This window comes from Schistocerca americana, chromosome 1 (assembly GCF_021461395.2).
Source record: "Schistocerca americana isolate TAMUIC-IGC-003095 chromosome 1, iqSchAmer2.1, whole genome shotgun sequence".
NCBI lineage: Eukaryota > Metazoa > Arthropoda > Insecta > Orthoptera > Acrididae > Schistocerca > Schistocerca americana.
In genome coordinates this window covers 1,266,904,259-1,266,930,831 of record NC_060119.1, presented here as the reverse complement: position 1 = coordinate 1,266,930,831, position 26,573 = coordinate 1,266,904,259, and the positions used below count along the sequence as shown (strand labels likewise).

Sequence of the window (26,573 nt, the reverse complement as noted above, 5' to 3'; positions counted from 1 at the left end):
GTATAAATGCGGCCATTGATGTATGACCTGGGTAGGCTTCCGTAATTTATGGTGTTCAATGAGGAGGTCTGTTTTGCCAATCTATGTTAACCTAATACAGTGAAGGATTATTTAATTACTAGCTAATTAGTGAGTGTTTGGGTTACTCGGAGGTTATTTTATTTTTCTTATCTGAGAGTTAATAGTTGAGAATGGACCCTGAACTGAAAGAAAAGGTTGTGGAGGAGGTAGTTAGAAAAATGGAGATAGGGCAGGAGGACAAGGATGAGTCAGGAATTGGTAGTAGTGGAATGTTAGTGGACAGCCCATTGGGTCATTCAACCGGTTACCCTGAGACACCAGTAAAACCAATTAGAAAGGAACTCAGTCGAGAGGATGGAGAATCGCAGTCAGTAATATTCAAGATGCCCCAAGGAATCAACAAGCATATATAAGAGATGTCCAAAGGAAATGAGGAAATCAAGAAAGGAACTGAAGAAATCAACAAGCATATAGATGTCCAAAGGAAATGAACAAATCAAGAAAAGTATAGCTGAGATGTCCCAAGAGAACTTAAGGAAAGGACTGCAGGATTCCAGGAACAGATGATAAGCTTATGTCGAGGGCATCAAAACTGAATTGGAAGGGAGAATGCAAAAATTTGAAGCACGTCAACACCAACCATGTTAATATTGGTAAATTGGGAAATAGGCAAATGAAATTGGAGGAGGCTGTGGAGCATATAGTCACAAATGAGAGCAAACAATTGCAGGAGGGAGTCCAACAGCTATAAACTAAAGCCGAAGATATTGATAGGAAGATAAGTGATGCTACCTTAACAGTAGGGAAGGGCAATGTCGTCACATTAGTGAACGCCGGTAATAGGTACACCCAGACTCACATGGGGCAAAAGTATAAACCCAAAGGGGCATTGCATCCAATGATATTTACTAAGTGGTTACGGGGAGTTTTCCCAGCACACTTAAGAGTTTCAGATAAAATTCAGTTCGCAATAGACAGAAGGGAGTGTAAAGCTTTCACCTGGAGAGTTAGGAAGAAAGAAGAAGTTACCAGCTACAGTCAATTTGAGGAAGAGTTTTTAAAGAAATACTGGTCCAAAAGTTACCGGTGTGCAACACTCTAAGATTTACTGCATCACAAGTCCCTTAATGTATGTAGAGGTACCTTGAGAGAAATTGCTGAGCATCTGTGGGAATTGAATGAAACATTAGAGCAACCATTGAATGACGACATAATGATATCAGCAATTAAAAGGAGTTTAAGTCACAGGATGCAAGAAAACTTATCTGGAAGCCTGATTAAACATAAAGATATTTTAATGGAAGTATTGGAGCAATTAGAAACTTTTCGTGCACAGAAAAACAACCAGATGCGTGATCAGAACCGAGGTGGAAATAGTTATCATCAAAGTCAATTTAATGGCCCACCAAATTACAGAGGTAGGGGTGGGGGTAATGGATATAGGTACCGTGGCAATAGTTGACAGTTACCACTATCATAGGAGAGATGATGATGAGAGGGGAGAAGATAGGCGAAGGGATCATGAGATACGAATTGAAGAAATAAGAGACCCGCAAACTAAATTGCGCTCCAGATGTGGTCCAATCAGGAGTGAGACCTACTGGGACCAACATTAATCTTCGACATGATAAGGGAGGTGACTTGAGGGAAGACTTAATGGAAGAAAGTCAGCAAATTTCCAAAGAACCTGTGCTAGCCATGGTTAGAGTCAGAATGTACAGTCTGGATGTTGATGCCCTAGTAGACACAGGAAGTGAAGCTTGTGCTATATCCCAGAAGCTATATGAACAAGTATTAAATGTCAAATTCAGTTGACCAAGTTTTCCAGTGATAAGTGTGAGAGTTGTGAATGCTGTTGGTGCTAAAAGCAAGCCCATTAAAGAGCAGGTGTTAGCTTTAAAGTAGATGGAGAATATGAAGGGACGTTCTTAGTGGTGTCAGGGTTGAACGTGCCGATTGTTTTGTGGATACACTGGTTGAATCAGGTGGAAGCAATAGTCAGGTTTGACAAAGGCACCATGGAGGTAAAAGGAAAAGGAGGAGAAAGGAAAAAGTTGAAATTTACAGAAAGGTGTGAAACAGTGGGTGAGGAAGAATTTAAACAAGTGAGCTTATGTTGTGAGGAGGAGCCAGCAGCAGGACAGCGAGATGAGGAGCCAGAGGAAGAATGTATGCTGATATTCCATGAGGGATTAATACAAGATGATCAACACCAAGAAGATATGATAGGCAAGAAACTGGAAAAAATGACAAACTTGGAAGAAGAGATTCAGGCTGCAATACTGCGTAAACGTCAGAAGGTCTTCTCTGAACAGCCTGGCATTATGAGAGGGATAGAGCGCAAATTAAAGATAAAGGATCACAAACCATTTAATATCAAACAATACCAGGGTGTACGACCAGGGAGATCGGACAAAACCCAGGAATTTTTTCATCCGGGAGAAAAGTGGGAAAAACCTGGGAATTTTTTAGAATTCTGGGAATTTTTCATTGTTTTTATTTTTGTTAAATTTTTGTAATTTTGATTGGTAAGATCCGATACTCTAACAAAGGATATTACTGTATCCTGCTACTGCAGAATAATAGTTAAACAATAAACCATAAAGAAGAGAAAAAAACGAAAATAGCCTTAACTTGAAAAGGAAATGCACTATATACAAAAAGACACACAGTGATCATGCGAGTGTCTGCCAACAGCAACATGTGTCAAAGGCTATAGGAAGTCTATGCAATGCTTCATAACAATAAATTGCTTCCGATGAGCATGAAGTCTCAGCTGTTTACATTAGATTCATTTTAGCAGTCACAAGCGGGCGCATGCACATATGTAGTTGAGTCGCGATTGAATTGTAGATTCTCCCACTTCAGCTACAGGAATGTGGCTGTTGGCTGTGCAAGCAGTCGCAGCAAGCAGCTAGATGCTACCGGGAAAAGGGGGCGCAAAATTCATGTTCTTGAGGAACAAACTTCTTTCAGAAAGCGCGTAGCATCCAGTGCACATTTGTCTATCGATTATTGATATGATTTTGAAATGCTTCCCAGTTGGTTTTTGAACATTTTTGAACCATTTTAAGTTGATTTCTGTATGAATCATAATTTGATTTTTGAATTCGTGAAAAGTGTACGTGATGTCTCTGTCAGGAGAATCCTCATCACGTCTAGAAATAAACTTTCTGCAGTTAAAAGGGGACAGGGCTATACAAGCTGAGGGAGTAAAGCCGAACGGATGAATGCCAATCGCTGTCTGATTATGTGGTTGATTGGGTTTGCGAATGATCAGCATTGTTATAATTATTAGCAAAATCCAAAAATTAAGACTACCAGAATGGAAATAAATGACCGGCAGGAATAACAGGTGAAAAAGATTACGTATTATCTTCTCAATGTTACCAAGAAAATAAAATTTTGACAGAAAATTTTTGGCCAAATTGCTACACTAGTAAGGACCAGTTGTACAGTCCCCAGCAGCCACTTAAGTTCTATTCTGGAAATAACGCGGAAAACATGTTGTACGAACACGTAATAATGCCTAACCAGAAAATAATCCTGGGATAACTAAACCTGTGATTCTGGCAGGGTTAATGAAGTTAATCGGTGAACAAATTTTGACTATGGTAGGAATAGCTGCAGAATTGGTGATTACAAGGTTGTTTGTTAGAATGAGGAAGGAGAAGAAACGGGGACATCACACAAATTATGGAAGAATAAGACAATTCCAAATTTATATAAAAATTTCGTAATACTACATTTCGATCTCATGCTTGAGAAACTGGTGCTTATGAATGAAATGTGAAACTATTTCCTAATATAAAGCTTTTTGCTTGTAGTAGGCCTAATAGGCATTTGACATTGGTACTTTGTGAATTATATTCTGTCTTGTTATAAAAACGGCCATTTGTGCCAAAACAGTCTTGTTTATTTGGTGTGTGTTACAAAATTGCTACAATATTAGAAAGGCCTATTTTGTTTCATGTATCAGACAGTGACAAAATAGATGTAGTCAGATCGAGAAACCACACTAGTCTTGGATATAATTTGTGTTAACAGCTTTTTCAGTATTAGATAATGACATTTTGATTTTTCATGTAGCAAAACATTTGACGAATTTTGATGAGGTAATAGGTTCTTTCGCAGAAAGGAAAGTTCGCTATGTAAAGATGTAGCAAGATTTGAGAGAGAAAAATGCTAGGAGCTAAGGATAGAAGAAATGTGTACCTTATTACTTATATCTTGTCTTTACTGGTTTTATGTATCCAATATTTAATTTTATGTCACACAAAACAGCAAGTTATTAGCTAACAGTCAATAAAGAGTGCAAATTTTCTGAAGATTTATTCTTCTCCCAATTACAAATAATCCCATCTGCTATTAATTGTGAGATTCTTTTTTAAGAGGGGCAGGCTGTCAAACCGGCCAACTGGGAGCAGGAGAGGCACCACAGGACGTTTCAATATCCACTGTCCTGAATATAGTTTGATGGCATCCATTACAAAATATACACGTTTCAATTCCACAGAGCAAAATACAGTGACGTGTGATAGAAGAATGCTGTGTGAAGAGGTGTGGCACTGCACTTTGGCACACTTAAGACCAAATAACATGTCTTACATTTCCTTGAACATGTATGTCTTATGTTTCAGACTTTACAGAAAGATGTGCGCTACGAGATGAATATGTTTTTGAAAATTCGATTTTTTTAAAATATTGACCCGGTTCGCAAACTTCGTAGATCCAGGGCTGATGTGCAAAGCAGCCTGAATTACAGTGGGTAGTCTCCACGTGACCCATGATTACATTTAGTGAGTTTGCTATTTCCCCTTTGTTTACTCTCACGTCAAATGAAAACAAAATGGATATCTGTGGCTGGGAGCTATCAGGTGAATTAAAATACATTCACATAATTACGGAAGGCTAAAATATGTCATTAGTTTCAGGTTTTATTTTGTATCTACCTTTCTGACAGTCAAGCATTAATCGCCTTGATGAACAATGAAGTTATTTTTTTCTGTTTGCTAAAGAACTTTGACTTTTGTTAACCTTTTCCGCAGAGGGAGTCAATGTATTTGAAACGAAATGTTTAATTCCACAGTACTGGCTTGTTTCAACTGTTCGCTGCATTTCTAGTGCATGTTTTCATCTTCTAGCACGTATGGCATTATGCCATAATAAAGAACCAAACATGATATAATACAGTACTGGTGCTCCAAGAAAATTTACATCCCGAAAACCACACTGAAAAACTTAATATCAGGTCGAGGACCACTTCATTGGGAATCTGGACATACGAATGTGCACTTTAGATGTGCACATTTTAATATGGTTCACAAAATTCTGATGCTCTTGGAGTATCCTCTGATGTCTTATTTCTCTTATGGCATAATGTATGATCTTTTACTGTTGTACACGTACTTATACACGGGCTTCCTATGTCATGATAGCTGCACAAGGGCAGTGTCGCTTGTTTTCTGCACTCTCTGGCAATTCATGAAATGGACCTATTTCTAACAGGTCACAGGAAAATATTGTGAATGGTGGTTTGAAAAGCATTACTTTCAAAGTAATTGTGAATGGTGGTTTGAAAAGCATTACTTTCAAAGTAATTGTGAATGGTGGTTTGAAAAGCATTACTTTCAAAGTCCCCCCCCCCCCCCCCCCCCCATGAACCATGGACCTTGCCGTTGGTGGGGAAGCTTGCGTGCCTCAGCGATACAGATAGCCGTACCGTAGGTACAACCACAACGGAGGCGTATCTGTTGAGAGACCAGACAAACGTGTGGTTCCTGAAGAGGGGCAGCAGCCTTTTCAGTAGTTGCAAGGGCAACAGTCTGGATGATTGACTGATCTGGCCTTGTAACAATAACCAAAATTGCCTTGCTGTGCTGGTACTGCGAACGGCTGAAAGCAAGGGGAAACTACGGCCGTAATTTTTCCCGAGGGCATGCAGCTTTACTGTATGACTAAATGATGATGGCGTCCTCTTGGGTAAAATATTCCAGAGGTAAAATAGTCCCCCATTCGGATCTCTGGGCGGGGACTACTCAAGAGGATGTCATTATCAGGAGAAAGAAAACTGGCGTTCTATGGATCGGAGCGTGTAATGTCAGATCCCTTAATCGGGCAGGTAGGTTAGAAAATTTAAATAGGGAAATGGATAGGTTAAAGTTAGATATAGTGGGAATTAGTGAAGTTCGGTGGCAGGAGAAATAAGACTTCTGGTCAGGTGACTACAGGGTTATAAACACAAAGTCAAATAGGGGTGATGCAGGAGTAGGTTTAATAATGAATAGGAAAGTAAGAGTGCGGGTAAGCTACTACAAACAGCATAGTGAACGCATTATTGGGGCCAAGATAGATACGAAGCCCACACCTATGACAGTAGTACAAGTTTATATGCCAACTAGCTCTGCAGATGACGAAGAAATTGAAGAAATGTATGATGAAATAAAAGAAATTATTCAGATAGTGAAGGGAGACGAAAATTTAATAGTCATGGGTTACTGGAATTCGAGTGTAGGAAAAGGGAGAGAAGGAAACACAGTAGGTGAATATGGATTGGGGCTAAGAAATGAAAGAGGAAGCCGCCTGGTAGAATTTTGCACAGAGCACAACTTAATCATAGCTAACACTTGGTTCAAGAATCATGACAGAAAGTTGTATACATGGAAGAACCCTGGAGACACTAAAACGTATCAGATAGATTATATAATGGTAAGACAGAGATTTAGGAACCAGGTTTTAAATTGTAAGACATTTCCAGGGGCAGATGTGGACTCTGACCACAATCTATTGGTTATGACCTGTAGATTATAACTGAAGAAACTGCAAAAATGTGTGAATTTAAGGAGATGGGACCTGGATAAACTGAAAGAACCAGAGGTTGTACAGAGTTTCAGGGAGAGCATAAGGGAACAATTGACAGGAATGGGGAAAAAAATACAGTAGAAGAAGAATGGGTAGCTTTGAGGGATGAAGTAGTGAAGGCAGCAGACGATCAAGTAGGTAAAAAGACAAGGGCTAGTAGAAATCCTTGGGTAACAGAAGAAATATTGAATTTAATTGATGAAAGGAGAAAATATAAAAATGCAGTAAATGAAGCAGGCAAAAAGGAATACAAACGTCTCAAAAATGAAATCGACAGGAAGTGCAAAATGGCTAAGCAGAGATGGCTAGAGTACAAATGTAAGGATGTAGAGGCGTATCTCACTAGGGGTAAGATAGATACTGCCTACAGGAAAATTAAAGAGACCTTTGGAGATAAGAGAACCACTTGTATGAACATCAAGAGCTCAGATGGAAACCCAGTTCTAAGCAAAGAAGGGAAAGCAGAAAGGTGGAAGGAGTATATAGAGGGTCTATACAAGGGCGATGCACTTGAGGACAATATTATGGAAGTGGAAGAGGATGTAGATGAAGATGAAATGGGAGATACGATACTGCGTGAAGAGTTTGACAGAGCACTGAAAGACCTGAGTCGAAACAAGGCCCCCAGAGTAGACAACATTCCATTAGATCTACTGACAGCCTTGGGAGAGCCAGTCCTGACAAAACTCTACCATCTGGTGAGCAAGATGTATGAAACAGGCAAAATACCCTCAGACTTCAAGAAGAATATAATAATTCCAATTCCAAAGAAAGCAGGTGTTGACAGATGTGAAAATTACCGAACAATCAGTTTAGTAAGCCACAGCTGTAAAATACTAACACAAATTCTTTACAGACGAATGGAAAAACTAGTAGAAGCCGTCCTTGGGGAAGATCAGTTTGGATTCCGTAGAAATACCGGAACACGTGAGGCAATACTGACTTTACGACTTATCTTAGAAGAAAGATTAAGGGAAGGCAAGCCTACATTTCTAGCATTTGTAGACCTAGAGAAAGCTTTTGACAATGTTGACTGGAATACTCTCTTTCAAATTCTAAAGGTGGCAGGGGTAAAATACAGGGATCGAAAGGGTATTTACAATTTGTACAGAAACCAGATGGCAGTTATAAGAGTCGAGGGACATGAAAAGGAAGCAGTGGTTGGGAAGGGAGTAAGACAGGGTTGTAGCCTCTCCCCGATGTTATTCAATCTGTGTATTGAGAAAGCAGTAAAGGGAATAAAAGAAAAATTCGGAGTAGGTATTAAAATCCATGGAGAAGAAATAAAAACTTTCAGGTTCGCCGATGACATTGTAATTCTGTCAGAGACAGCAAAGGACTTGGAAGAGCAGTTGAACGGAATGGATGGTGTCTTGAAGGGAGGATATAAAATGAACATCAACAAAAACAAAACGAGGATAATGGAATGTAGTCGAATTAAGTCGGGTGATGTTGAGGGTATTAGATTAGGAAATGAGACACGTAAAGTAGTGAAGGAGTTTTGCTATTTGGGGAGCAAAATAACTGATGATGGTCGAAGTAGAGAGGATATAAAATGTAGACTGGGAATGGCAAGGAAAGCATTTCTGAAGAAGAGAAATTTGTTAACATCGAGTATAGATTTAAGTGTCTGGAAGTCATTTCTGAAAGTATTTGTATGGAGTGTAGCAATGTATGGAAGTGAAACATGGATGGTAAGTAGTTTGGACAAGAAGAGAATAGAAGCTTTCGAAATGTGGTGCTACAGAAGAATGCTGAAGATCAGATGGGTAGATCACATAACTAATGAGGAAGTATTGAATAGGATTGGGGAGAAGAGAAGTTTGTGGCACAACTTGACGAGAAGAAGGGATCGGTTGGTAGGACATGTTCTGAGGCATCAAGGGATCACCAGTTTAGTATTGGAGGGCAGCGTGGATGGTAAAAATCGTAGAGGGAGACCAAGAGATGAATACACTAAGCAGATTCAGAAGGATGTAGGTTGCAGTAGGTGCTGGGAGATGAAGAAGCTTGCACAGGATAGAGTAGCATGGAGAGCTACATCATACCAGTCTCAGGACTGAAGACCACAACAACAAACAACAACTTTCAAAGGAAATATCCTTTTACGTAAGTTGAACTATGTGTGAGAATGTACCATGAATTTCTTAAATCACAGAGCATTTGACTCTCATTTAAAAATGAACTCTTTGACGACGAGACATTTAGAGGAATTTTGAACCCCAAAGATCAGATATTTATGTCACTATTAAAAATTTTACTGGCACATTTGTGTGATACATCTTAAAGTGTAACACGCGCAAAAAAGATAAACATTATATGTGAAAGCTTAGTTTCTCTTGCAGCTTATTACCCTTAGAGACCAATATTATATGTGAAAGCTTTTCTTTTCTTGTAGCAATGCTATGTATATTAATTTAAACTATTAACTTTTACCTGTTTGTGTGTTCGTGCTACTTATCAGTGATGTTGCTGTTGGCTGACTACATCACGTGTCCTATGCTCTGAATATCCGCTGTCATCGGCTGGCGAGATCACATGACATGAGCTATGAGTGGCTTGCAAAAGCGCATCGCAATCTCAATTTCAATGATTTGGAAAGTAACATATGGTGTTTCATGGAATTCCAATGTATACTTTCGTAATATGAAAATACGCAGTGTACATTTTGCTGCACATGAAAGATATTTCCAAAGTGTGTCCTTTTCCCTGAGTTTTGTTTCTGAAGTGCCGAGAAATTCTACATCCGTGTATAAAACAATAACCATTCAAAGGATTGGTGAAGGAAAATATACTGTCACTTAACATGGAAAAAACGTGTTTTCACCTGGGAGAAAGTGTATTTTTAACCGGGAAAAATCCGGGAATTTTTTTTCCTTGCCTGCGTATACACCCTGAATACCCCATTCCTCAAGCAAGAAGGAGGGCAGTGGAAGAAGAGATTCAGAAGATGATGGATCTTGGCATCATAGAGAGAGCGAATAGTCAATACAATAGTTCACTATTTGTGGTAGATAAAAAGGGTGGGAGGGTAAGAATAGTTTTGGATGCACGCACGGCAAACAGGATCATTCAGCCAGAGCGAGACAAACCAGAGACGATAGAGGAGCTAATCCAGAAATTTAGAGGAGCAAAGATACTCAGTAGTATTGACTTGACTGCTGGGTACTGGCAGATACTGTTGGCCGCTGAGTCTCGCCAGTATACAGCCTTTACATATGCTGATAGGTGTTACCAGTTTAGAGTTTTACCATTCGGGCTTAATGTATCTGTTTCGGAATTTATTCGAGCACTGGAAAGTCACTGTCCTTGTAGATGATGTATTGATTGCAAGTGATACGTGGGAAGAGCATTTGGACAAATTAGATGCTGTATTAGAAGCATTGGAGGTAGCAGGAGTGACGGCAAACCTATATAAGTCAGAGTTTGACAAATCTCAGATAAAATTTTTGGGCCACATCATTTCAGAGGATGGTATCTACCCTGACCCAAGCAAATTGGAGCCAATTAGTCAGCTTCCGGTGCCAAGTAGTAAGAAACAATTGCGAACACATTTCGGAGTCTGCGAATTCTGCAGGAAATTCATAAAGGAGCCAGTACTAAATGCATCAAATTTGAGGAAACTGACTAAAGCAAAGATGTCATGGCATTGTAATGAGGAATGTCAAGAGGAATTTGAAGAGATTAAAGAAACTCTATGCAATGCAGAGATACTTTGACATCTGGACTATACGAATGACTTCTATTTGGAGGCAGACAGCTTGGATTATGGATTGGGCATATATTTATACCAAGTGGAGAAAAACAGGGAGGACGAGATCATAAAAACTATAGTCTTTGGTAGCAGAAGCCTGAATGTATGGGAAAGACAATATTCTATTACTGAATGGGAAGTGCTTGCAATAGTTTGGGGCTTCAAACGATTCTGTTACTACTTAGCAGGAAGACATGTGAAAGTGGTCACAGACCACAAGGCCCTGACATTTTTAACAACCAGTAGACTGAGACATAGTCGCCTAATAAGATGGGCCCTTGCCCTGCAAGACTAAGACTTTGAAATAATATACAAGCCTAGAAAAACCAACATGATACTGGATGCGCTACCAAGACTGCCACTTGATTCACAGGGAATGGTGATGAGCAGACCTCAAGGTGAAGAAGTTAGGATGAACTTAATGAAGGGAGTGCAATGTGAAGAGTTCATGAGGAGGATCCCGATAAATGTACGTGGGGAACAGAAGAATGAGGATGACAGACTGAAGTTGATTAAGAGCAAGTACAGGCGTGCTGGAGAACGGAAGATCCACCTGTATTATTATATCCACAACGGGATACTGTACAAGAGGAACAACGAGAATGAAGAAAATTAGAAACTGTGTATACTGGAGCATGTAGTGGACAAGTTGATCTGGTATACTCATTATAGTAATTCTCATTATGGACCCAAGAATAGGTAGTGGTCGTCCAAATAATTCAGTCAGGAACCATGTAACAAACTTATAGTTGAGTTATATAAGGACAAGAGTTACTGTTGACGCAGAGTGTGAGATGTCAAAGAATCAATAAGTTAAAAAACAATTTAGTGTCAGTACATCACAAAATTATTAGTGCCACAAGTAATAAAATGAGAACCAGATCAGAAAGCCAATGTTCACACAATTTGGTGGGAAGCTAATTGGTCAAACAAAAGTTTGTGCAGTCTTATAGACTTGTTTTATGAGGCCTGAAAAGGTCAAGTAATTGTAAGAGAATCGAAGTAATGTATTAGCTTGTAAGTAGGAAAGCATATAAAGAAACAAATACATGAGGAGGTACTTGTTTGAATAAATGATGTGGAATATGATGTACAGAGCGGTCAAGGAGTGTGACATAGTATTTTAATGTAGTTATTGCAGCTAATATGGAGGGTTGATATAGGCTGAAGATATATATTTACTTGCAGTTGAAGTTTCTGTTAAGTTGAGGGAGTTGTGTATAATGAAGTGAAGTGTATTGAGTATTAGATGTTCGAAGAATGTCATTTAGCACACGAGCAACATCTGTTTGCAGGTATTTGTCGGTATACATGGTGACCTAAAGTACGCTGATAAAACAGGAAGTGTAACTCATGAGTAATGAGTAATTTATGTATCCAATTAGCTATCAGAGTCAATTATGGTTGTGCTTAGCTCAAGCTTTAGAAGCAGAATTTTGGCACTGTGTATTGAATAATAAATGTCCATATAACAGATTTGGATTAATGTCAATATAACAGGAAATATTGTACCTCTCATCTGAGCATTAGTGATAACAATCCACATATGGCAATATAAATGTTTGGCAAAATGAAGTGATCAGTAATTTAAAATTTTTCATTTGGTGACCACATTAGTTATAGCAATGCAAATAGTTATGTAAGACATATTTAGTGCAATAACGGAGCATTTACAATTATTGAATCAATCTGCAGAGGCGTGAGGAATTGTAAAATAAGTGCATAAGTCAAGGTTTAAATGCTATGTTTTGTTCTCATTTTCAGTTTCACTTGTCTTAAAGACTCAAATGAATAAGTTGTGAATTTCTTCCTTAACTTTTCATGTGTGTTGACCAAGTGAAATATAAGTTAGAGTGATAGCATTATGGACGGCAGGGAACCCGCTGAAAGGATGGCATGCCAAAGGGGTAACTGGCATTTGACTAGCTTTTTCTTGCCTTTGCTGTAGCAAGTTACAGAAGATTAACCAGTAACAAATATGTAGCTAACAGCCCATATAAACCTTTGACAGTGAAGATTTTTGGTAATTGAATGTAAGATAAAGTTTGTAAAAATATTTACCATGTTATGTTAGTTAAGATAGATTAATGTTGTATGATGTTTCTCTAGGGGCAGTTTGCTAGCGGAGTCAATACGGTATTATTTGTGATATGTTGTAACTTTCAGTATGTGAACCAGAATCTAATGTTCCTCATCTTCATTTATATGCTGTGTGATGATTTTTTGCTATTATTCTTTTTTGCCTGTGGCAACAAAGAAGGTTTTTAGGGTGGGGATGTAAGGGATCCATGATTAGTATCTGACACCCAGGTCAATTGCAGGCAGGAGTCGATTGTCGAGCGCTGCAGGAGGCAGTGAGATTAGTGTCGAGTGAGAAACAGTACTGGGAAGATGGGCAAGAATGGTGGTTGAGCTAAGTTCGGTGTCAATGGCGGATGTGCCGAGTGAGCAGTAAATGGTAAATTCACCGGAGTATGACCAATGAACGCATCCGCCTGATTGTCGTGGGGTTGACCGTCATCGGTACCGATTCACGAGTGATATGAAACCAGAAGTGACAAGTGCCGAATTACGTGTTTCGCATCAACCGCGCCGGCCAGCAACAACCATGGATTGCAGTGAGGATTGTTGTGAATGTTAACCATCATCATTGCGTGTGACGAAGTACTTAGAATCAGCAACCAATAAAAGATATTTAACTGTAATTAAAAGTGTTAGGTGAAGGTAGCAACTGCCTCAGAATTTGTGTGTTAGTAGAAAATACATATCAGTTTGTACATCGCAACCTTTATGGTCTTTAATAATAGACAAACTTTCAGTCATTAACTATTCCATCTCAGAACAGCCACACTCGGTTGAAATACCCTGAAACAACGGCAGAAAAATCGATAGCCTTTCATCCATTAAGCACACGGTCATATAATCATATTAATTAACTGTTTGGCAGCTTTGGTAAATCACACAAAACCTAATAAAGGCCATAACAGGGGTGTTTCAACATGTCCTACATCCATGTAAAAAGAGATCTGCAGATGAATAAAGCTACTACTACTACTACTACTACTACTGGGTGACCATTTTGTCTCTTTGCGCGTGTGTGTGTGTACTCATACGCATGTGCGCGCTTGTGCATGTGCATGCTTGCATGTGTGTGTGAAGGTCTTGGTTATACTGGTTGTTAGCAGTGCATTCTTTACAGAAGTGGCCTACACTTGCTGCTTCTGCATTCTAATGAATGACTCGATTTGTTACCAGCACTGGTGTATCTTCTCCATGATGTCATTTACGGAACACGATGTGTCAATGACTGAATGAATGAATATTGATACATGGCCCACTTCTTTCACATAGCCCCGTACTGGCCACTATATATATCTAAGAACCCCATTTGACAACCATTTCATCATCACTAAGTGGTCAGTACATAATGTAACCTAAAATGGATCTGATTTTAGTGCACAGCACTGCAGGAAGTTTTAGTAATCAGGAATTCAATGCCACCATCTCTTCTTCATTTGCTGGTGAAATAATCCTTCCATTACCACAGTTTAAACCGGCTACCTTGATGATGAGCACCTCTGCACAAGTGAGCAATAGTGACTGTGGCTACAGAAGCAATTGATTTACTAGTGACATATGTAAATCAGTGTGCTCCATACTCTCCATTCTCTCAGACTGCACTTGTTTTTGTTTTCATGCTGTAATGATGTAGGGCATCTATCCAGTGATGTAGAGAATTAAGTGGATAGTAAAATTGACTACAAACACAAACTGAAATTATATCTACTTGACAGCTTCTTTTACTCCACAGAAGGATTTCTAGGGCTATGGTTTTTTATGTCTGCATGTTTAACAGATTTAGAGAGATAGATATTGAATATAGTTAAGTACAAATCACAGTAAGCATGTAAGAAAAACACTTCACAAATAATGTAATTGGTCAGCATGTTGTTATGTTTTCCACTGAGAAGATGTACTATAGCTGTAAAGTTGAGAGTTTGCAAGATTATATAATAGTTAGACAGAGATTTAGGAACCAAGTTTTAAATTGTAGGACATTTCCAGGGGCAGATGTAGACTCTGACCACAATCTATTGGTTATGAACTGCAGATTAAAACTGAAGAAATTGCAAAAAGGTGGGAATTTAAGGAGATGGGACCTGGATAAAATGACTAAACCAGAGGTTGTACAGACTTTCAGGGACAGCATAAGAGAACAATTGTCAGGAATGGGGGAAAGAAATACAGTAGAAGAAGAATGGGTAGCTCTGAGGGATGAAGTATGAAGGCAGCAGATGGTCAAGTAGGTAAAAAGACGAGGGCTAGTAGAAATCCTTGGGTAACAGAAGAAATATTGAATTTGATTGATGAAAGGAGAAAATATAAAAATGCAGTAAATGAAGCAGACAAAAAGGAATACAAACATCTCAAAAATGAGATCAACAGGAAGTGCAAAATGGCTAAGCAGGCATGGCCAGAGGACAAATGTAAGGATGTAGAGGCTTATCTCACTAGGGGTAAGATAGATGCAGCCTACAGGAAAATGAAAGAGACCTTTGGAGAAAAGAGAGCCACTTGTATGAATATCAAGAGCTCAGATAGAAACCCGCAAAGAGGGGAAAGCAGAAAGGTGGAAGGAGTATATAGAGGGGGTATACAGGAGCAATGTACTTGAGGACAATATTATGGAAATGGAAGAGGATGTAGATGAGGATGAAATGGGAGATACAATACTGCGTGAAGAGTTTGACAGAGCACTGAAAGACCTAAGTCGAAACAAGGCCCGGGAGTAGACAACATTCCATTAGAACTACTGACGGCCTTGGGAGAGCCGTCCTGACAAAACTCTACCATCTGGTGAGCAAGATGTATGAGACAGGCAAAATACCCTCAGACTTCAAGAAGAAAATAATAATTCCAATCTCAATGAAATCAGGTGTTGACAGATATGAAAATTACCGAACTATCAGTTTTATAAGTCACAGCTGCAAAATACTAACGCGAATTATGTACAGATGAATGGAAAAACTGGTAGAAGCCGACCTCGGGGAAGATCAGTTTGGATTCCGTAGAAATACCGGAACACGTGAGGCAATACTGACCTTATGACTTATCTTAGAAGAAAGATTAAGGAAAGGCAAACCTACATTTCTAGCATTTGTAGACTTAGAGAAAGCTTTTGACAATGTTGAGTGGAATACTCTCTTTCAAATTCTAAAGATGGCAGGGGTAAAATACAGGGAGCGAAAGGCTATTTACAATTTGTACAGAAACCAGATGGCAGTTATAAGAGTCGAGGGGCATGAAAGGGAAGCAGTGGTTGGTAAGGGAGTGAGACAGGATTGTAGCCTCTTTCCGATGTTATTCAATCTGTATATTAGGCAAGCAGTAAAGGAAATAAAAGAAAAATTTGGAGTAGGTATTAAAATCCAGGAAGAAGAAATAAAAACTTGGAGGTTCACTGATGACATTGTAATTCTGTCAGAGACAGCAAAGGACTTGGAAGAGCAGTTGAACGGAATGGACAGTGTCTTGAAAGGAGGATATAAGATGAACATCAACAAAAGCAAAACAAGGATAATGGGATGTAGTCGAATTAAGTCGGGTGATGCTGAGGGAATTAGATTAGGAAATGAGACACTTAAAGTAGTGAAGGAGTTTTGCTATTTGGGGAGCAAAATAACGGATGATGGTCGAAGTAGAGAGGATATAAAATGTAGACTGAAGAAGAGAAATTTGTTAACATCGAGTATAGATTTAAGTGTCTGGAAGTCATTTCTGAAAGTATTTGTATGGAGTGTAGCCATGTATGGAAGTGAAACATGGACGGTAAGTAGTTTGGACAAGAAGAGAATAGAAGCTTTCGATATGTGGTGCTACAGATGAATGTTGAAGATTAGGTTGGTAGATCACGTAAATAATGAGGAGGTATTGAATAGGATTGGGGAGAAGATAAGTTTATGGCACAACTTGACTAGAAGAAGGGATTTGTTGGTAGGACATGTCCTGAGGCGTCAAGGGATCACACATTTAGCATTGGAGGGCACCATGGAGGGTAAAAATCGTAGAGGGAGACCAAGAGATGAATACACTAAGCAGATTCAGAAGGATGTAGGTTGCAGTAGGTACTGGGAGATGAAGGAGCTCGCACAGGATAGATTAGCATGGAGAGCTGCATCAAACCAGTCTCAGGACTGAAGACCACAACAACAACAACAAATCACGGTAAGCATGTAAGAAAAACACTTCACAAATAATGTAATTGGTCAGCATGTTGTTACGTTTTCCACTGAGAAGATGTACTATAACTGTAAAGCAGACTCATTCCACACCATATTGAGAGTTTGCAATTGTAATCCATGGAACATACAAGCTATTAACTAACTGATTAGCATCTGAAATTTGTGGTAATTTTGCAACATTATTAAATGTACTCCAGTCCATCATTTTTGCTTGTTCCAGGAAATTGAATGACACATTTGGAGCCTGTGGTCGCCCTCATGTAGGGTGGCAAATTGACCCATTTGGTCACTCTCGGGAAATGGCTTCTTTGTTCAGCCAATTTGGATATGATGGTGTGTTCTTTGCCAGGGCAGACTACCAAGACCTAAAGCATCGCTTCGACACGAAAACCACCCAGATGATTTGGCAAGGAAGCTCAAATTTAGGTAAAAGTTCTAAAGCAAAAACTCTTCAAATTACTGTAAATCTCTGTGGGTTGCAGTGGATTTCCCACTATATAGTGCAATTAATGTTCATTCCATTCACAGGAGTAGTATGAAAACAATCACCATATTGCATTTAAAATGCAGAGAGTAGAGTTCTTGTTTATCAGCTGATAAATTTATGCTTTTCCTACATTCTCCAACCAATTCCTCTTTCCTCCATGAGAAAGGAACTAATACTTTTATGTGTTAATATAGATGAATATTCAGCTCAACCTATTGTCTTCAGTTTTTTCCCCCCATTTTGTGTGGAAGCTGAAGGATATCACATTAATGTGTATCCTTTATTACATTGTTGTTGCAGTCTTCAGCCTGAAGAGTGGTTTCTTTGACTTTTGAGATACTAATTTCATAATTAATTGTTTATGCAAAGTCGATTGTGATACCTAGCCACTGACTTTTTGATTCTAACATAAATTATTGTCACATAACTTCTATTTTTATACATGACATGTTCGTAACAATATTGCAAAATTGATGATTACTTGTTGATTCCACAGATACGAGACAATCCTTCTGAAATTAAATTTTAGGAATTATGTAAGAAATCCAAATGTATTAATATGAATTAATATTGCCAAAATATTTAATATTTAATCCTATAACTTCAGAAATTACGGTCTATAGCAAAATCTGAGATCAGTTTCAAAATTACCTGTCCAGTACTCAGATTTCCCCCACAACTACACTATTTATTTATTTAGCATCCAGTAGATCACACATGTGATATAGGATTTGTCATTTGATTACACGTAACACATAACAACACGTACACATAATAAATTGACAAACATATACAAACAAATTACATACACACAGTACATAAGTAGTGTACAAGAACTTATTACCCAAAAAACAAAAGTACGTGCTCATGATAAACAATTTTAGATCATGAACTATGCCTTATACACAAAACGTATTACGGATATACACAAAATGTATTCTGAGTAGGCATACAAGAAAGACAGCTAAATGGTGACAGTTGCACATGCAGTGACTTAAAAAGACATGTTTGCAACACAGTGCAACTACTTGTAGGAGGTGAATACTTCAGCATGCTTTTATAAATAGGAGTTTGTCAAATGTGTTTATTTTCGTCTTTTTATTTTTTACATTAGATTTTGTTAATACAATGAACAGAACTACAAAAACCTTGACATAGAGGTATTTAACATAAAGATATGATGTTTTATACATTTCTCTTTTAGAATATGTACTTGTAACATACCTGGAATTGTGGTTCGTAACACAAACACATGGATCTATACAGGCTAAAATCTCTTTAACTGAAATGTTTGTGGGACTTTGTCAGTTTCATAATAGAAAAAAAATATCCACACACATATATTGAGATAAATATGCAAATAACTTCAGCAGTTTGTCTTTGCAGTTGACAATATAGCTCGTGGGCTAACATTTTATGAAAGTCTTGTAAGTTCATGAATAGGATGAATAGGTCACTGATTGTGGTGTTACCCTGTATGTCTATCAGCTCAAGATGGAAGTAATGAGGTACATTAGCAGCCAACAGCAAGAGCAGTTTGACAAATAAATCAAAATCCACCTTTAATCATGCATGTCTCCAAATCTCCTTAAGAACTCATAATGAAATGTTTCAGTTAGCAAAACATAGTCAGTTGTGTCTGGTCCGGAAATGACTGCCTTGAATTACAGGAAATGTTCCTTGTTATGAACCTTTCTTTAATTTATTTTTTAAATCATAAGTCTTCCACCATATCTGTTACCAAATGATTCTCCTCTTGCATTAAGATAATGAATTCAAATAATTGGTGATGTTGACCATAAAACATTTTGTCATCACTATATTAACCATTAACTCACTGTTTTCCTTAATGACTACCTTTAGTTCAGCCAGCATTCAGTGCCATTTGACAGAAGACAAGTGCATCATATCATCTTCATGCCTGGTGTTGTAATAATGTTCCAATAAGTGTTTTTCCACCTCATAACAGGGTGATACTGGAAGGTCTCAGATAGATTATATAATAGTAAGACAGAGATTCAGGAACCAGGTTTTAAATTGTAAGACTTCAAGAAGATGTGGACTCCGAGCACAATATATTGGTTATGAACTGTAGATTAAAACTGAAGAAACTGCAAAATGGTAGGAATTTGAGGAGATGGGACCTGGATAAACTGAATGAACCAGAGGTTGTAGAGAGCTTCAGGGAGAGCATTAGGGAACAATTGACAAGAGCGGGGGAAAGAAATACAGTAGAAGAAGAATGGGTAGCTTTGAGAGATGAAATAATGAAGGTAGCAGAGGATCAAGTAGGTAAAAAGACGAGGGCTAATAGAAATCCTTGGGCAACAGAAGAGATATTGAATTCAATTGATGAAAGGAGAAAATGTAAAAATGCAGTAAATGAATCGGGCAAAAAGGAATACAAATGTCTCAAAAATGGGGAGAGGCTACAACACTGTCTCACTCCCTTCCCAACAACTGCTTTCCTTTCATGCCCCTCGACTCTTATAACTGCCATCTGGTTTCTGTACAAATTGTAAATAGCCTTTCAGTCCCTGTATTTTACCCCTGCCACCTAAAGAATTTGAAAGAGAGTATTCCAGTCAACATTGTCAAAAGCTTTCTCTAAGTCTACAAATGCTAGGAACGTAGGTTTGCCTTTCCTTAATCTTTCTTCTAAGATAAGTCGTAAGGTCAGTATGCCTCACGTGTTCCAATATTTCTATGGAATTAAAACTGATCTTCCCCGAGGTTGGCTTTACCAGTTTTTCCATTTGTCTGTAAAGAATTCGCGTTAGTATTTTGCAGCTGTGACTTATTAAACTGATAGTTCGGTAATTTCCACATCTGTCAACACCTGCTTTATTTGCGATTGGAATTATTCTATGCTTCTTGAAGCCTGAGGGTATTTCGCTTGTCTCATACATCTTGCTCGCCAGGTGGTAGAGTTTTGTCAGGACTGGCTCTCCCAAGGCTGTCAGTAGTTCTAATGGAATGTTGTCTACTCCCGGGGCCTCCTTAATTTATCTAATATGTAGTGAGGAAGAGGTGTCATCATTTGTTGATGACAGACAAATTTTTATGTAGCAGAGTTCTCTCATTTTCTTGAGTAACACGTATGCAATTCCGTTTAACTTATATTGCTGACCTACTTAGTGCCTGTAGCTCTGTGTTAATACTCAACTGGAAAGGTGATTATGATTCCCTGCCAAAAAGTCCTCAGTCCAATCACAAATTTTGCCATACCTTTGACAATAACGATAGGTGAGGTACTGAGTCGTATGCTTTTTGGGAATCAAGGAATCCTGCATCTACCTGACTGCCTGATCCAAAGCTTTCAATATGTCACTTGAGAAAAGTTTGAGTTGGGTTTCACACGGTCAAAGTTTTCAGAATCCATTTTGCCTGGTTCAAGATACTTCATTATGTTTTAGCTCAGAATATGTTTTAAGATTCAATAACAAACCAATGTCGAATACTAGATGGTACTTTTGTGGACCCCTTCTACTGCTTTCTTGTAAACAGGCATGACCTGTGGTATCTCCCAACTGCTGGCCATGATATTTTGTTTGAGTGATCTACAATAGATTTCATCAGGAGAGGGGCTAACTCAGATGCAAGTTCAGTATAGAATCTGGTGGGGATTCCATTAGGCCCTGGAGCTTCATTCTACAAGGGTCACTCCAAAAGAAATGCACACTGTTTTTTTTTAAATCCATCTTTTATTCCACATGTTTGAAAATTTTACAGTCTGTAGATACATCCTTTAGGAACAATATTTTCATTTCTCCACATAATTTCCATCACTCTCAACTGCCTTACACCATCTTGGAACCAGCGCCTGTATACCCGCATGGTAAAATTCTGGACCAACCTGTTGGAGCCACTGTTAGGCAGCATGCACAAGGAAGTCATCATCTTCAAGCCTTGTTCCACGAAGAGAGTCTTTCAGTTTCCCAAAGAGATGATAGTCACATGGAGCCAGGTCAGGACTGTAAGGCAGGTGTTTCAGTGTTGTCCATCAGAGTTTTGTGATCACTTCCATGGTGTTTTGACTGACATGTGGCTGTGCATTGTCGTGCAACAGGAAAACATCCTGCTTTTGCTGATGTGGTCGAACACGACTTAGTCGAGCTTGAAGTTTCTTCAGTGTTGTCACATATGCATAAGAATTCATGGTGGTTCCACTTGGCATGATGTCCACAAGCAAGAGTCCTCCGGAACTGAAAAACACCATAGCCATGACTTTTCCAGCAAGAGGTGTGGTTTTGAATTTTTTTTCTTGGGTGAATTTGCATGATACCACTTCATTGATTGCCTCTTCACCTCTGGTGAAAAATTATGGAGCCATGTTTAATCAGCTGTCACAATTCTTCCAAGAAATTCATCTCCACCATTATCGTACTGTTCCAAATGTTCGCTGCACACCGTTTTTCTTGTTGCTTTGTGATTCACTGTCAACATCCTGGGAACCCTCCTGGCACAAACCTTTTTTAACGCCAACACTTTCAGTATTCTGCAAACACTTCCTTCCCCTAACCCAATGTAGCATGACAATTCGTTCACTATGATGCACCTGTCAGCAGTCACCAATTCCTTAACTCTCTGCACATTGTCTGGAGTGTGTACAGTACGAGGCCTGCCGCTGTGAGGGCAATCCTCAATATTGCCATGCCCGCTTTCATCACGTAACCTGCCTGCACACCAACTTACTGTACTGTGATCGACAACAGCATCTCCATACACCTTTTTCAACCTCTTGTTGATGTTTCCGACTGTCTCGTTTTCACAGCACAGGGATTCTATGATAGCATGTTGCTTCTGACGAACATCAAGTGTAGCAGGCATCTTGAAGACCTGCTGTGATGGCGCCACTCATGGGAACAGGTTGAACTAAGTTTGAAAACAAGCGGGAAGGATGTATCTACATACTGTAAAACTTTCACACATGCAGAATGAAAACTATATTTTTACAAAAATAGTGTGCATTTATTTTGGAATGACCCTCATATTTTAATGATTTCAGATGTCTCTCAACATCAGTGACACTAACACTTATTTCACTTATCTGGTCAGTGGTGTGAGGATTAAACTGGGGCAACATTTCAGCTTTTGCTTTGCTACCTTCAATTTCTGTTCCTGCTTCATTTGTGAGTGACTTCACACCAACCATTATATCTGACAAGAATTTTTTTTGAGTTTTGTGGATGATCATGTGACACTATTTTGGTACAGTAGTCATTGAAGACTTCACACATTGCCCTCTTGACAACCAAATGCATTTCGTCATGCATTTCTCTGTCTGTAGCCCTATGCTTTCTTTTACACTTATTATGCAGTAATTATTCTCAAGTTACTGTTCAGTGACTATACCATGGAGAGTTCCTCCCATTATGAACCATTCTGTTGGGTTCACATGAATTCAATGCATGGTCAACTATTCTTTTAAACTTGAGACATAGTTCCTCCGACATGCTGCTGCACTGTGCTGAATGTTTCAAGTTGTTCTTCGAGATATGAGGCTATTGCTTTTTTATCTAGTTTACTAAACATTTATATCTTTCTACTTGCTTTAGTTGTCCTTTGTACTTTGGTAATTATTGTTGTCAAATTGTGTCGAGTTCACTGACACCAGTTGCAATGTGGACAGCCTCAAAATGGTTACATCCACTTGTTACTATTAGATCTAATATATTTCCATTATGAGTGGGGTTCCAAACTACCTGATCTATGAAGTTTTCAGAGAAGGCATTTAGTAATGTTTGTTTTGCAGGATGTCTTGTCATAACCACCACTAAGAAACTGTAATTTTCCCAACTGACTGCTGGATATTAGTCTTCACCAATAATTACAGTAAGATTTTGTACAAGCAAACTGAGGTTTTCTCTAAATATTAGTTTACATCAGGAGGTGAGTTTGGTGGCAGATAGATGGATCCAATTGCCATTTTATGCCCACCCGTGACATTGAGCCTTGCCCAAACAGTCTCAGTGGATTTCGGATTTTTGTCTATTATGGCAAATACACCTCCTCCATTTCCCATTAGCATACCTTTCAATAAATATTTAAATTTTCAGATGTCACTACTATCAATTTCAGGCTACAACCAGCTTTTTGTACCTGATATAAGTGACCTTCACTGCTTTCCAAGAGTGATTCTAACTTTGACAATGTGTTACAATTGCTTTGGTAGTTAACTATCAGGGTTTTACCACTATTGCCTGTAGGAAGCATTCTTTTGGATTTTGCACTTATAATTCTCCATCTTGCCTAATATATAAATTCCTGTCGATCTCATTTTTGAGACATTTATATTCCTTTTTGCCTGCTTCATTTACTGCATTTTTATATTTTCTCCTTTCATCAATTAAATTCAATATCTCTTCTGTTACCCAAGGATTTCTATTAGCCCTCGTCTTTTTACCTACTTGATCCTCATATATATATATGAGATCGACAGGAAGTGCAAAATGGCTAATCAGGGATGACTAGAGGACAAATGTAAGGATGTAGAGGTACATATCACTAGGGGTATGATAGATGCTGCCTACAGGAAAATTAAAGAGACCTTTGGAGAAAAGAGAACCACTTGCATGAATATCAAAGAGCTCAGATGGAAACCCAGTTCTAAGCAAAGAAGGGAAAGTAGAAAGGTGGAAGGAGTACATAGAGGGTCTATACAAGGGCGATGTTCTTCAGGACAATATTATAGAAATGGAAGAGAATGTAGGTGAAGATTAAATAGGAGATATGATACTGCATGAAGAGTTTGACAGAGCACTGAAAGACCTAAGTCTAGACAGGCATTTGAATATTGCACAACTGTGTGAGGATTGTGTGAATTTTCAGTAAAGAAGGACACTATAGCATAAAATCACAAATACTGTGAAAGCCTGGTTAACCAAACCCAGCTCACCTGAAACCCAGGTTATCTGAAATTACTCTGAAAATCATAAACAAAAGAAAGAGGTTAGAGTGTGCTGGACTTTGGTTAGCAGGGAAAGGTGAAAGCCTGGTCTTGAATTGTTTGCCCACATAACGACTCACCAGTCTAAACAAAACTACACTGCCAACAATAGAGCATTCAAGTGATTATTTGTTTCCTTGTGTGTGTATTTTTGTGCTATGCTATAAACAGTGAAGTACAGTATACTGTATATTAATGTTCTGTAATCATAGAACAGTAATTTTGACTTTGATATAGAAGGTAAGTGTTCCGTACAAAGATTAGAAAAGGATAGCTTCTATTCATCTTATAGCAGAGATGCTGAGTCGCAGATAAGCTCAATAAAAAGATTGTCACAAAATAAGCTTTTGACCGACAAACAGATCTCTCTCTCTCTCTCTTTCACACACACACACACACACACACACACACACACACACACACACACACACACACACACATGCGCGTGTGTGTGCGCAAATGCAGCATACACACACATGACCACGGTCTGTGGCAACTGAAGCCACACTATGAGCAGCAGCAACAGTGCATGTTGGGAAAGCCAACTGGGTGGGGATAAGGAGGATGCTGGGGTGGGGAGGAGAAGGGATTGCAGGGAGGAGTCTTGACTACCTCTCGTCATGCCCTGAAATGAGAAATGTCCTCGCACTTGCCTTTCCATCTCTCCCACAGTGGTATTCTGCTGCCCACTGAACCTACACAATATACTCATCCATCCCTACACAACATCTGCTCCCAACCCTTAAGCTCATGGCTCATATCCCTGTAATAGATCTAGATACAAGACCTATTCCATACATTCTCCCACCAGCACCTACTCTAGTCCAGTCACGAATGTCACCTATGGTCATGACAACCAAGTAGCTGTTTGTCTGCATGAATAGCCATTGACAAACTGTGGCCAAGAAACAAATGACCACCTTCTTACTGAGCATGCTGCTCAACGCGTCATTCCTACTTCAATGACTGCTTCACAGCCTGTGGCATATGGATCCTTCCCACCAATACCAGCTTTTCTGAATTGTGCAATATATCCTACATTTCCATAATCCTTCTGGTCTCAACCTTCATTAGTCATTGTCCTCATCCATCTATCTTCTTCCTTGTTCCCATTCCAGCACTACACGGCTCTCTATTCCACCAACACACACGTTCTTTTTACTACTCTCCTTTTCTACTACCCTCACCTCCCCCCCCCCCCCCCCCACCTTCTAACCTCCCGGCTGCACCTAGCTGCCGTAACCTCTCTCCGCCTCATCCCTGCACGCTCCCCAGCAGCACTTCATCATCCCCTAACCCTACCCTGTTATCCCTCCCCCTCTCTGCCCCAGCCTCCTCCTTACCCCCAACCAGTTGCCTCTCCCATAATGTGCTGCTGCACATAGTCTGGCTCCAGCTGCCAGGGACTGTGGTCATGAGTGCGCAAGTTGCATGTGTGTGTGTGTGTTTGTGTGTGTGTGTGTGTGTGTGTGTGTGTGTTTGTGTTTCACCTATTTTTGACAAAGGCATTCTTGGCTGAAAGCTTATTTTGTGACAGTCTTTTTGTTGTGCTTATCTGCGACTCGGCATCTCCACTATATTGTGAGTAGCAACAATGCTTTTCAGAATATTGTTACATTCGATCCTCGATTTTCCATTGTTTGATTTTAGCCTACAAAGACATTTTTTAAATCTGTTTGAACTTCAAAACTTCCAAAAATGTGTATAATACAAAATTCTGTAGTACATATTAGATGTTCATGGCTTAACTGAAAAAAATGTTATTCAAAAAGGCTTCCCCCCATCCCCCCTCCCTGTATTTTGGAAATCGGGGATGTATTGTAACAAAAAACTATGCCTGTATTCTCACAGAAGATTGTTTATAAAAATGAAGAAGTCAGTTTTCGGTGACAAATATGGAGAAATCCTACTGACTCTACATGCAAGTTGGATAAAGATGTTTAGAGGAGATTATACTAATCCTCTTGACACACATTACCTACTAATCAAATGTGAAGGGGAGGTAGAATGAGAGAGAAAGAGGCAGAGAAACAGATGCCATTGTATAGTGTTAAAAGTAAGACTCACAAATCATTTACCTGTAATCAATTTGGTTTCTGTAATTTCCATTGTGTACATTAAGATGGTTTTTGCAGGTATCATTCACACATTTCTTTCCCTTTGCTACAGCAATCATATATGTAACTTTTTCTGGCTGTTACTTCTCTTTTACAATTATGTATGATACCTTCTGTGTAGCATTTGACATACCGTTCACAT

General features: G+C 39.0%; 1 protein-coding gene across 1 annotated transcript in view; it reads left to right on the top strand.

Moving 5' to 3' along the window:
• LOC124598929 (lysosomal alpha-mannosidase-like) overlaps positions 1 to 26,573 on the top strand; it is a 258,417-nt gene that overhangs the window by 96,939 nt on the left and 134,905 nt on the right. The window contains exon 5 of the mRNA XM_047136036.1: positions 17,099 to 17,304. Within this exon, the coding sequence (XP_046991992.1) occupies positions 17,099 to 17,304 (206 nt within the window). The remainder of the gene's footprint in view (positions 1 to 17,098; positions 17,305 to 26,573) is intronic.